Source organism: Eumetopias jubatus, unplaced genomic scaffold (assembly GCF_037043125.1).
Source record: "Eumetopias jubatus isolate StellerSeaLion01/CBP00866 unplaced genomic scaffold, mEumJub1_p1.0 scaffold_10, whole genome shotgun sequence".
In the NCBI taxonomy this organism is placed as follows: domain Eukaryota; kingdom Metazoa; phylum Chordata; class Mammalia; order Carnivora; family Otariidae; genus Eumetopias; species Eumetopias jubatus.
The window spans coordinates 126,575,945-126,589,304 of NW_028274816.1; the positions used below are offsets into that span (position 1 = coordinate 126,575,945).

Consider the following 13,360-nt stretch of genomic DNA (forward strand, 5'->3'; position numbering starts at 1 on the left):
AATGGGAATTTGACTTTCTTTGTAGAGGAATATTTTTTGTCTGATTGATTGAATGCTATACTATTTGTGAAATACTTTTCTTGTTTGGCATCTGATAATGCTCTTCAGAGCAGCCCCATGGAATGGGCAGGACAGCTGTGTCATCCCATTTCACAATGAGAAAGCGGAGGCTTCCAAAGAATGAACAATTTGCTGCCAAGTCCAGAAAAGCTGGAACCAGAACCCAGATTTGTCTGACTTCTGGCCCCAGGCTTGACTCAGTGTAAACCACTGACTGGTAGTAGCAGTTGGGGGGGCACCCAGTCCTACTCGGTCCGTTCATTTCACTGCGTCTGGCACATAATAACGCAGGAGATGTTTGTTGAATGACCATTGCTCATTTACACAGAAAGATTTCCTCCATGATGGCAAGGTCATCTAACCATTCTGCACCAGTATTCCTATATGTTTGGTGGGCATATAACTGCTTTTTCTATAGAGCAATTAGAAATTCTAGGTCCCTGTGCCTGGGTGGGAGACTTGGTCCAAAGAGTAGACTTTAATTTTGAGGGTCAGTTGATTATTAGCCAGGTAGCCCTGGACAAGACCCAGAACCTCTTTGAGCCTCAGTTTCCCGCTGTGTAAAATGGGGGAGTAATATCCACCCTGACAACACCCACGTATTGTGAGATCTCGGCTGCGGGGTTGCTCTGTAGGCTATAAAACACGGTGCAGATAATAGTGTTTCTCTTTGATCTCTCTGAGCCTGGACGCTGCTGAAGCCACCCTCTCTTCTCTGCCCAGGGCTGTCGGCAGGCCCCTGCTTCCCGCCCCGCTGCTTCTGCCCCAGCCACTGAACCCCACGGTGTAGGATTCCTTTGTCTCAGGCTTTGGGGCCCTGGCTTCTCCAGGCGGCCCCCATCTCTGCCTCCCTCCCCAAGGGAGCCTGGAGGTAGAGGATCTGATCGAATCTCCATGGCAACCCGAGAGGCCGAGCCGCACCCCCACGGGGGACAGGGAGTCCGTTCCCAGCAGCGAGGCCGAGCCAGAACCGAGTGCTCCAACTCCAGCTCTCCTGAGGCACCTCCAGGAACCAGCTGCCCCGTCATCTCTGCCCTTTCCTGGGTCAGTGCCCCTGCTCTGGGCCTACGTGAAGGCCTCCGGGTGAGGGGGCGGCTACCCTATGGTCCAGGTGGCTACTTGCAGGCCCTGCGTGAATGGGACAGAGGCTACCCAGCCCGCCTCCGGTGTACAAGCTGAGTAAAGCCCTTTATGTCCGCCTCCTTCGCCTCTTCCCAGTCCATTCCCCCTCCCAGTCCTTCATGACTTAATTCAAACCCCGCCTTTTGTGAGTAACCTTTCCACGTGGCCAGTGGCTTCCCAGGGCTGTTTCAGAGTTTGGTTTCATTCGACTCGGGGTCCTTGTCTTAATCGGGTGGTTCTCAGCCTTAGAATACATTAGAATCACCTGGGGAGATTATAACAGCCCTGATGCCCAGCGCCCCCCCCCCCAATTCAATATGGATCTCTGGAGTGGGAGCCAAATATGAGTAGTTTCCAGACTTTCCAGGGGATTCCAGTGCACAGTGAAGTTTGGAACTGGTGTCTTAAATTTGAAGATTTGTACTGTTTTGATGGCCTGGATGCCTTGGTCGAAGCTGAGCCTCCTGAACATAGGCTAATGGAGGAACAGTTGGGCCAGCCGATGGGAGCCTAGCCCAGGGGACTGTTTCCAAAGCCCTGGTTCTGTTTTTTGTTTTTCAAGGACTAGGAGATCCCTGAGGGCACTCACTGCGCAGGAAGAGGACCAATGTAGTAATGTAGTTACTGATTATATCAAGGGACACTCAGACCCTCCTCCAAATGGATCTCTTCCCTCCCGAGAGTTTGACACTGTTTCTTCCACCTGTGGGTCCTGACAGCAACCTGCCCAGATGATCTTTTCTCACTGTTCAGGTCGTACACGTTATGATGGTTAAAGCACCAGCCCTGGGGTCAGACTAGCTGTGTGCAGCCCCGTCTTCCACGAGCCAGCCGTTAAACCTTGGGCAAGTGACTTCACTCCCTGTGCCCTCCCTTCCTCAATTGTAAATGAGAATCATAATGGTACTGCTTGCTTGGTTTTAAATTTTACATGTGGCTACTTGCGTAACCACCCCACAGATCAAGATGGAGAATATTTCCAGCACCCCAGAAAGTTCTCTCCTGCCCTTTGCCAATTAACACCCACTGCCTCCCACAGCCCGCCCCCGGGGAGCCACGGATGAGAATTTTTATCACCAATGATAGAGGAACACTTCATATGAATGGAATCCTGCGTGTGCACTCGTTCGTGTCTAGTCTCTTTTGTTCGGCATGTTTGTAAGATTTCTCCATCGCTGGGTGGCTTGGAAGATCAGGCGGTGCGCAGCCCAGGGCCTAGCACAGTCACGAATGACAGTGAGCCTGTGTAGGACCCTGCGGGGAGATCCCAGAGGGTGGGAACGCAGTCTGTGCCCCTGGGCTCTGTGGTCACCCCATGCAGCATGTGGCACACGGAGACTTCTGATGTATCTGAAGACCTTTGATGCTGCTTTGGTGGATTGATGGTCAGGACTGGGCTGCCCTCGCTGTTGTCCCCAGGTTGCCCTTCCCCATTCATCCTCTGTGAGCTCGAGAGCAGGTAATAAGCTTATCACCTAATATGAGCCTTCCTAGCACCCCTGCTAGGAGGGAAGGGTAGTTCCACACCTAGAACTTAACTTGATCCTGCACCCACAGGTTCTTAGAGTGGCCAAGAAGAGGTTGGAAAGATCCCCCAAACTACCCTCAGCCTCTGTTTTGGAGGTTAGGTGTACCAGGACGTATGTTTGGTTGTGTCCCTACATCACGAGTGCTGGACAGCCTCAGGGGAAGGTTGTAAACAGCTTGACGCCTGTGTGCCTCCAGCCACTGGGGCACCCCTTCCTTCCCCCATTGCACCTACCAGAGCTTAGGATGGTGGAAATGAGGACTGGTCATTTGGGTTTGAACCTACCCCCGATAGGCCCAGCTTTCCACCTTGCCCCAAAAGAGCAAGTCTGAGGTCTCTGTGGTCTGTCACTGGTTGGCTGCCGTCCTGTCATCTGACCAGGCTCCATTACAGGCTTGGAGTAGGTAACCCTATGTTCACATGTGGTTCCAATCTGGATGACTCCTAGGAGATCTGGGGGTCCCAGGATTCTGCCTGCATTGTAACATAAGAGAGGAACATAGGCATCGGGCAGAATTATCTAAAGTTAGTGATATTTGGCAATGATGTGGCTGGCAAGACCCCACATTAGGGAATGGTCCAGATCAGCCGTCCCCACTGGGGGACTGCCTAACTCTTAGCCTGGTTCACGAGGCCTTCGGTGTGCGGGTCTGTGCCCACTTCTCCAGTGTTATCTGCCACCTCACCCTCCTGCTCACTCAGTGTTCTAGCCATGCTGAGCTATTTATAGTCCCCTTGAGGGGCCCTGCTGTTTTACATTTTGTGCCTTTGCCAAGCCTCTTCTCGTTGCCTAGAACTCTGCTCCCATCCCATCCGCCTGGCAAGCTCCCACACATCCTTCAAGATTCAATTAATAATATTAATAATAGGCACTAAGATTTATAGGGTACTTACTATGTGCTAAGTGCTTTGTGTGCCTTATTCCAGTTCATCCTCAAAGCAGCCCTGGGCACTTGGCCCCTTCATCATCCTCTTTCACATTCACTGGGTTAACCAATATCCGTTCAGAGGTATCTGCCCTGTGCCAGGCACTCTTCTGAGCACAGAGAAAGATTAGGAAGTGATGGAGCCTGGATTGGAACCTAAGCTGGGGGACCCCAGGGTCTTGCTCTTAGGCACAGTAACAAACCACCTCCCTTTGAGTACCAGCTCAACTCTTCTAGCCATCCCTCACCCACACTGTTGCCTCCTCCCTCCTCTCTGCCTCACCTGTGAAGCCCTTCTGTCATGGCACCAAGGATGTCGTCTTGCTCATTGGACAGCCTTCCTCTGCTGGGCTGTAGGGGTATCACTTAGGAATGTGCCTATTTTAAGTGGCAGAAAATCCAACATTTAGGGGCTTATATTTTTCCTTTCAGTAAAAAATGAGGTGAGCTCTTTCTGGTGTGGCTCAGTAGCTCAACAGCATCAAGGGAACATCTGTGTTCTTTCTTGATCATTTACTCAGGTGGCAGTGTGGCCACTGTAGCTCCGGTTATCACACTTGAGTTCAAGGCAAGAAGTCCCTTTTTAATCACCAAAGCAAAGGCCTTCTCGGAGGCCCCATCATACTTTACTTGGGTCTCATGGACCAGAACGATGTCAAATGGCCACTCCTAGTTGTGAGAGAGTCAGAAAAAGCAAGCATCCTGCCTGGGACTGGGTCCTTTGCCACCTCATTTAAAACCAGGGTAAGGTAAGCAGGGATGAAGGGAAGATGGATATTGGGTAGGAGACCAGCAGTATGTGCCAGTGTCCTAGAGAGCAGAGATCATGTATTAATTTCTCCCAAATTCTTAGAACCCGAATGCTTTATGATTGTTTTGTGCTGTTGCCTTGCATTTTATTCTATGCACATACAGACACTTTTATTTTTTTCAAACATACTATCATACTGTACACACTACTATTTCCCTTTTCAGTTAATAAAATCATCTACACCATCCGTATAATTTTAATGGCTACATAGTAGTCCATCTTGGAGAAATACTATACTTAACGAGTTCCCTATAATCATTCAGTTTGTTTTTAATATTTCACAATCATAGACAGCCCCGCGATTAATAACCTTGCAACCTTATTTTTAGATACACTTCTCTTTTTTTTAAATATTTTATTTATTTGAGAGAGAGAGAGCACAGAGGGAGAGTGAGAGGGAGAAGCAGACTTCCCGCTGAGAGGGCTGGATCCTAGGACCCTGGGATCATGACCTGAGCCAAAGGCAGACGCTTAACCAACTGAGCCACCCAGGCACCTCTGGATACACTTCTAATTAATTTCTTAGGACATAGTCTTGGGTTATGCTGGGTTAAAAGCTGTGCCAACTATCAAAGCTTTTGAAACAAGTTACCAAACTGACTTCAAACAAGTTGTGCCATACCCTCCAAGAGTTTCTTTTTTTCTTTTTTAAAGGTTTTATTTATTTTTTATTTTTTTAAGATTTTATTTATTTATTTGACAGAGAGAGACATAGTGGGAGAGAGAACACAAGCCGGGGGAGTGGGAGAGGGAGAAGCAGGCTTCTCTCTGAGCAGGGAGCCCGATGCCGGGCTCGATCCCAGGACCCTGGGATCATGACCTGAGCCGAAGGCAGATGCTTAACAACTGAGCCACCCAGGCGCCCCTAAAGGTTTTACTTTAAGAAATCTCTATACCCAACGTGTGGCTCAAACTCACGACCCTGAGATCAAGAGTCGCATGGTCTACTGACTGAGCCAGCCAGGTGTCCTCATACCCTCCAAGAGTTTCTGAGGCTGCCTCTTCCCTGACAACTTTGAGTATTTTTTAACCTTGCTGATTTGATAGAAAAATTCCAAATATATATACATACATATATATGTGTGTGGGGGCGCTTGCATTGTCTTTGATGACATCTTAAATGTATATATACATTGAGAATGTGTAGTTCCCCACTTAATTTTCTCTTCATTTTTCTAACATTTAGAAAGTCGAAGTATTCACCTTTTTCTCATTTTGCAGAAGTTTGCAAAAGTGCTTCATATTCAGGAGATGAGGAAGTTCCTGGGAGAAGGGTGCAGCTGAGATGGATTCATGGGGTGGACAAGGGGTGAGGAGGTCTAGGTGTTCTAGGTCTAGGAACAGCATGTGTGAAGGTCCAGAGGGGAAAACAGTGCCGTGTGTCTGGGGAATATATTAATTTCACAGGGGTGCCATAAAAAAGTTACCACAAACTTGGTGGCTTAAAACAACAGAAATGTATTTTCTCGCAGTCTAGAGACCAGAATCCAAAATCAAGGTGTTGGCAGGGCAGTGCCCCTTGCTGAGATTGTAGGGGGTGAATTCTTGCTTGCTTCTTCCCATCTCTGGTGACTCCAGGCATTCCTCGGCTTTTGGCAACCTAACTCCCAATCTCTGTCTCCGTCTTCACGTGGCCTTCTGTGCATCTGCGTCCTCTCTCCTTCTGTCTCCCATAAGGACACATCATCAGACTTAGGACCCACTCAGTCAATCTAAGAAAATCTCATCTCGATATCTTCAACTTAATGACATCTGCAAATACCCTCTTTCCAAATAAGGTCACATTCACAGGGACTGAGGTTAAGATTTGAATATTTATATATATTTGAGGGCTACTATAGAACTCACCGCAGGGACCAGGAAGATGTCTGATATTACTCGGCAGCAGAGTATGAGCCTGTAAAGGTAGATTCAGGTGCTGGCCATAAAGGGCCTCGAGCTGGGGCATTTGAGAGATTGACCCTTGAAGTGAATGGAGAACTGTTGAATTTCGAACAGGGAAGAAACACTATCAGATTTTCAGTCTGGGTCATGGGGCGGTAGTGTTGGAATTGTCTTTGTAAGAGCTGGTGAGGGTGGGGAAGTGGTTGAGGAGTGGAGATAGTTCAGGATATAGAAGATGAGGAGTAGGAAGAGGGGGGGATCTAGAATGATCCCGAGGTTTCCAACTTGAGCAATCTAGCACATTACTGTCAGGAAAAGGGTGGATTTGAGGCTCCTGAGAATGGAGATGTCCAGAAACCAATCAAAGAGATGGGTCTACAGCCCAGACCTCTCCCTGGCGTGTAAATAAAATTTGGGAGAGGGAGCAAAGCAGGGATGACAGAAGCTTGGAGAACACCAATTTTTCCCCATCATTTTATTATGAAAATTTTCAAACATACATAAAAGTGTAAAGAATTGTACGGTGGGGGGCTCCTGGCTGGCTCAGTCAGTGGAGCAATTGACTCTTAATCTCAGGATCATGAGTTCATGAGTTCATGACATGGAGTTGGGCGTGGAACCTACTTAAAATTGAAAAAAAAAAAAAAGAATTGTTCAGTGAACACCCATGTACCCACCATCTAGAGTCTATAATTATCTGTACTTTTTGGATGTTTTCTGTTTTCTACACTTGCTTTATCATACCTCTCTCCATTCCTTTGAGCATCATCAATCCATCTTGTTTTTTATGTGTTTCAGATAGCAGTACACTTCACTTCAACACTTAAGCATGAATGTCATTAACTAGATAGAGTTCAGTGTTTAGCGAAATGCACAAATCTTAAGCGTATTTTACGAAGGTGATGAATGCATCCACCTATGTACTCCAAATCCCTTTCAAGATACAGAACATTTTTTAAAGATTTATTTATTTATTTTAGAGAGAGAGAGAGAGAGAGAGAGAGAGTTCACACACAAGAGGGGGAGAGACAGTGGGAGAGAGTTCTCAAGCAGACTTCCCGATGAGCACACAGCCCGACGCAGGGCTTGATCCCATGACTCCGAGATCATGACCTGAGCCGAAATCAAGAGTCAGATGCTTAACCGACTGAGCCCCCCAAGATATAGAACATTTCTATCACCTTGAAAGTTCCCTGTGCCCCTTACAATCAGCTACTGTCTCTATTCCAACCCCAGAGGTAACCACTGTTTTCTTTTTTATTTTTAACCATAGAGTAGTTTTGTCTGTTCTAGAACGTCGTGTATGTGGACCATACAGGATAAGCTCCTTGGTGTCTGACTTCTTTTACTTGGCATAATGCCTGTAAGAGTTATTTCTGTTATTGCATGAATCAGTAGTTTGTCCCTTTTTACTGGTGAGCAATATTCCATTGTAAGGATATTTAAAGAATACCCATTTTCAAGGGGTGGGCAGAGACTTAGAGACCAAGGAGACTTAGAAGGAACAGGGAAGGCGGTAGGAAAAGCACCTAGACAGAATGTCAAGGAAAATCATCTGGATCAGTTACAATTAAGTTTGAGTACATGTAACATAAAAGCTAAATAACAGTGGCTTAAATCACATGAACATTTTTTTTCTCTCATGTAAAAGAAGTCTGGGGGCACCTGGCTCAGTTTGTTAAGCATACACCTTTGGCTCAGGTCACAATCCTGGGGTCATGGGATCGAGGCCTGTGTCAGGCTGCCTGCTTCTCCTTCTCCCTCTGCTTCTCCACCCCCTCCCCCACTCATGCTCTCTCTATCTGTGAAATAAATACAATCTTAAAAAAAAGAAGAAGAAGTCTGGAGGTAGACAGTCCTGGAGTGGTATGGCAGCTCATCATGCCATCACCAGCCCAGGCTCCTAGCTTTCTGCTCAGCTAGCTTCAGCGCTGGCTTCAATCCTCAGTGTCACCTCATGGCTTAATATGGCTGCTGGAGCTCCAGCCATTCCATCTACTTTCCAAATTGGCAATAGAAGGAGAAAACATGGGAGCGGGGCGAGGAGTGGCGTACCTTCCAACTAAACCAATTGTTTTTAGCAGCCTTCCTCAAAGTTTCACACATATCCACTTAACATCTCATTGGCTGGAACTTAATCACGTGGTCCCCACCACTAGGGAAAGTAGTCTTTTAGTTAGCCACTGGGCACACTGCCACTCCAAATACAATGATATTTCTGTTACTAGGAGGGGAAACGGATATTGGCTGTTAACAGCCTCCTCTGCCTTCTCTCTTTTGAGACCTGGAGGCCAAGCCTTTGTATCCATGGCCTCTCATAAACTGAAGCCTGTACTTGGTAGATTTCCGTCCTCCTGAGTCCCCAGGGCTCCTTCCTTCTCTGAGGGTTGGTTTCTCTGTCTTTTCTGTAGCCTTTGTACCCCTTCTCCTGGTAGGGGCTCTCCTGGGTCTCTGACTGACTGCCTGGGCTGTTAGTTTTACAGAGGGTGGAATGAAAGAGAAAGTATGTAAGAACATTTGCAGAGAGCTCTGTGTGCACTTTCCTCCACTCCTGGGCTGGCACCCCTCCCTCCTGTCTTTGGTTAGCCTCCCCTGACCAGGAGAGCTGTGGAAGTAGACTTCTCTGGAAGTTAGAAACTCAAAGGGAAAGGACGGCTTTCGGAGACAGACAGACAGACCTGGGATCAGATCCTTTCTGGGCAAATCTTTCTGAGACTCCCTGACCTTGTCCGTAAATTGGGGATGGAAACAACAGCCTTACAGGTGTAGCTAGGTTAAGAGAAGTAGGAGATGCAGGTCCATGGCTGCCCCTCTGATGAGGATGAATTGGAGCTTATGCAGATCTGGTCCTGTGACCTCTGGGAATATAGGTCAGTGTGCAGGAGAGTCAGCATGGCCTGCTGGAATCTGAACTTTCAGCGAGGTCCGGGTTCACCATAGCTCACACCCCTGGCCTTGACTCCAGGCCCTAACAGGCCAGCCTGGAGCCTCCTGGAGGAGAGATGGCAGGTTAACGTGATGTTTCATTCCCTCCTTATGTTTCTCACCAGACAGCCGGGCCCCCTTACAGTGCCAGACTTGGGCCGACTGGATGCTGCAGCTTCTCTTCCTTCCTTCTGCCCCCTGGAAAGAGCAGAATCGGCTCACCCCCTGCCAGCCTCATGCATAGGCCCTGTGTCCTCCCGTCAGCGGGCCCTATCTCCGTGTGCATGGCATACACACATTTCAGTGGCTGGATCCTGTGGTTCTTTACATTCATGCCTGTTCTGGGGGGGGGGAATAATAGCTTACATCCTGTGACAGCTTAATGGGCCGTCAGCACAGGGACTGGAGAGAAAGTCAGAGGGAGCAGGTGCAGCGAGCCTGGGGGAAGCTCTCAGCTGCCAAAGGGCCAGATTGGACTGAGTATAGCTGTGGCCAGGCGCCCTGGTGACCTGTTGACACCGTTCTCAGGCTGCTGGCTGCCCAGGGGCTGGTATGTTGTGACAGGAGGAGCCAGGGCCCCGTGGAGAATTTGGCTCAAGCCTGAGACCTGAGAGGGACAGTGCATTCCTCTGCTCATTCATTCCCTCCACACACGTTTCCTGAGATCCTGCTGCACGTGGGTTCTGGGCACACAGCGATGACCGAGACACCCACTTCCCGCCCCAGGGCCACAAGGACGACTGGGCAAGTTCAACAGGGGCACTAGAAGGCCACATTGCTGTCGTTCTGAGATAAGACGCCAGGGAGGACAGCCTGGAAGTAATGTCATCTGAGCAGATGATGGGACGAGGCCCAGACGGCGGGTGAGGGGCCGTGAATGGGTCGCTCGTGCCGCTGCAGGAGAGACCCCCCCATTGGTGGAGCTAGGGGGCCTTTCTGAGGGGCTGTGCCCCCATGGGCCCGGCCCCCCGTGCCCGGGAGGGACATCTGTGCGTGGGCTCTGCAGCCTGGTCGGGTTCATGGCAGCTCGACTTCCCTGCAGCCTTTTCTTCCCTCACCTCTGAAGGGGGCCTCCACTGAAATTACAGAAGTAAGCACCAGCTTTTGAGTCTGCTATTAAACCATGTCCCTGCCAGGCCTCGGGGCCACCTTCTCGCCCACACTCGGCCAGCCCTGGGCTCCATCGTGCGCAGGGGCCTTGTTCAGAGGAGTGAGGGCTCCCTGGGTGCAGGGCCTCAGCCCTGCACCCTGAAGCCCGCTCTGCCCCCCACACCCGGGATCAGCTCAGTGTACAAATGGTACCCAAGGAGGAGGGGCTCAGGAAGTGACATCGCTTGGCCCGCCCCACCTCCTTATTCCCTATAAAAAGCAAAATGGTGACTCAGAGAGGAGAGTTGGAAGCGTCCTGCCTCCCGCTCTCTCTGTGAATTTTTAGACTTGGAATTAGGCAGGAGGCAAAGGAAACAGCGGCTCGAAATCCGCGACTGACATGCTATTAAGCGGGTGACAACAGTGGAGCCGCTCCCCCCTGACTCCCAGCAGCCCCTGAGCTGCAGCCGCGGTTTCTGCTGGCGCTCCCCAGCCCCTCACGAGGCCCGGGCCCCCCGCGCAGCCCCCACCCGGGCCAGGCCGCGCATGCGGCGGCGGGGGGCATGGCCGCCGGGGGTCGCCGCCGGCGCCCACTGCGCTACCAGTCCCTGGCAGCCCTTGTGGAGGACTCTCAGTGGCCTTTCTTGTTCCTTGTCTCAGACTTCAGCTACGGGACAGACGACTACGACGGAGAGGGGAATGAGGAGCAGAAGGGGCCCCCGGAGGGCTCAGAGACCATGCCGTACATCGACGAGTCGCCCACCATGTCACCCCAGCTCAGTGCCCGTGGCCAGGGCGGCGGGGACAGCATCTCCCCCACCCCACCCGAGGGGCTGGCACCTGGGGTAGGTACACCTGCTTTTCCTTCTGGGCTGGAGAAGTGGGGGTTCTCGGAGAGGGGGGCAGGCAAGCATGAGGGTCATGGGCCAGGCTCTGCTTAGGATGCTCCTGGGGGAGCAGCGCTGGGGAAACGTGGACCTGGATGTTCTTGGTGGCCTCGTCATCTCATTCCGGTCCTGGGCCCCTCGCAGACTAGGCTCTCCACCCCCTCCCTACCTGCTGCTCTCTCTGCCACCCCTGCACCTGTCTCTGCCTCCTCTACCAGTCATCTGCTTCCCTGGACACCCTCACTTCCTCTCTCAGCTTTCTCTTCCAGCCCCTCTCGAGCAGGATGGGGCCTGGTGTGGGGGGGAGGGAACCGGCTTTTCTCTGTGGGCCGGAGCTGGGCAGGGGCTGCACACGTGACCCGTGGGCTGTAGATGTCCAGATGCCGGCTCAGCAAAGCAAGGCTGGTCTCCGTGCTCTCTGCGGGGTGGAGTGAGCTGCTCCGGCAGCATTCCCCGAAGATCAAGGGCCCCATTCTGCCCTCCTCTGGTGACTCTGGAAGGGAATGAGCCCTAATGGTGTCCCCCTCTCCTCTTGTTGACTGATGGGAGCTCTGCTCCAAAGAGAAGCATTTTATAAGGAATATTAAGTATGTGCTTTGAGACAGGCTGGGAGGTTTGCAAGCCTTGTAATGAATGCTGTTTCTGGCCGGAGGGCTGGGCTCCCTCTGCGCCCAGCTTGTACGTGAGCACCTGAGACAGAGGAGCAAGTGAGACAGAGGAGTTCCTGGGGGCTGTTTTTCTGGAGTTGGAGAGAATCAAAGCCGTTCCTCCGTGTGGGGGTGGGGGTGGGGCTTGGAGGGCCTGGTCCTGCTCTGCTCAATAGAGGGCTTGTCCAGGTGTGTTTTGGGGGTCTCCTTTTTTCCCTCTCATATCCCCGAGGAGCAGTCACTGAGGTGCCTTGGGATACTTGTTACCCTCCTGAAGGGCCCGGCAATCCCCACTCCAGCAGGAGGGCTGCCTGGACTCTAGCATTTCTGGAGAACCCCCTGCTTCTTTCCCTCGCAGCCTCCTTGGCCACCCTCCGCCCCTCTACAGAGCTCTCACCCCCTCTTCGCACATGGGGTGGTTGTTATAGCCTTTGGCAACAAGGGCCTTGGCAACCAGCTTCCCACTTGGGGAAAGCCACATTGTTGCCATGGCAACAGAGGCCGAGGCAGAGCTTAGCGGCTGCCAGGCATTTCGAGTTTGGAAACGGATGGTGGGGGCAGGTGGGAGGTGGAGGGGGCGGCTGAGGTTCGGGACCTCCCCCCCAGCTGGCATTCTGGGATGTTGTCCTGTCCTCCCTAAGGAAGGTGAGAGACCACCGTCTTGGACAGACAGGGTAGGGGTTTTTCTACTGATGAAGGAGGGAGTATTCTGGGACCTGAACTGAGGCCAACCAGGGAAACGAGAAAACTCTTGCTTCTCATCTCTGCCTTTGGGTCTCTGACCAAACAGAGCTCAGAGGACCCCTGCAGGACTTAGCTGTTACCCACTAGGAGCAGGTGCAGGAAGATTCACTGTAGGACCCAACCCAGGACCAGGAATGTGGGCCAAGAGTTGAGAACGTGCGGCCGAATAGAGCTGCAGGTGGAAAGAAAAGCACCTTTGCCCTTTTCTTCCTCCCTCTCTGCCTTCCTCCTTTCTCCCTGTCCCGGTTCCTTCCCTCATCACATGACCCCCCTTGCTGGAGTGCTTGTCCATCAGTTTTTAGATTCCTTGGTGAAAGGTCCTGTTGGATGCTTTCTCCAGTGAAACAGGCACAACGGGAGACCCACCCCACCCCTTGCCTGGAGCGCAGAGGCTTTGGCGCAGTGACTTTTTTCTCTTTGTGGCTGCTCGTTTTGCTCGGTGGCTCACGAGGGAATCACTTGGTTTGAGGACTTTGAAATCCACAGATGCTACAGTGACAACTGACTAAAGGGCTTGGGGCTTGGGAACCCCAGAATCGATTTTTTTACACCATTGGCTACAAGACATGCTAGGGGTGGGGAGCATTTACCCAACTTGGGGATCCTGGTGAAGATTCCAGCCCCGTGCACCCCCCTGCCTGCGGGCCTCACCGCCCCCGTGCACCCCCTCCCTATCTGCAGGCCTCCCTTCCTCTCCCCTCCCCGCGGGCCTCCCCTCCTAGAGTCAGTTGCATTTC

The 13,360-nt window shown here is 51.4% G+C and overlaps 1 protein-coding gene across 3 annotated transcripts in view; it reads left to right on the forward strand.

Moving 5' to 3' along the window:
* Positions 1–13,360, forward strand: part of ABR (ABR activator of RhoGEF and GTPase) — a 174,574-nt gene that overhangs the window by 70,688 nt on the left and 90,526 nt on the right. For all 3 annotated transcript variants that reach the window (XM_028109312.2, XM_028109311.2, XM_028109313.2), the window contains exon 2: positions 11,006–11,190. In XM_028109312.2, the coding sequence (XP_027965113.1) occupies positions 11,006–11,190 (185 nt within the window). The remainder of the gene's footprint in view (positions 1–11,005; positions 11,191–13,360) is intronic.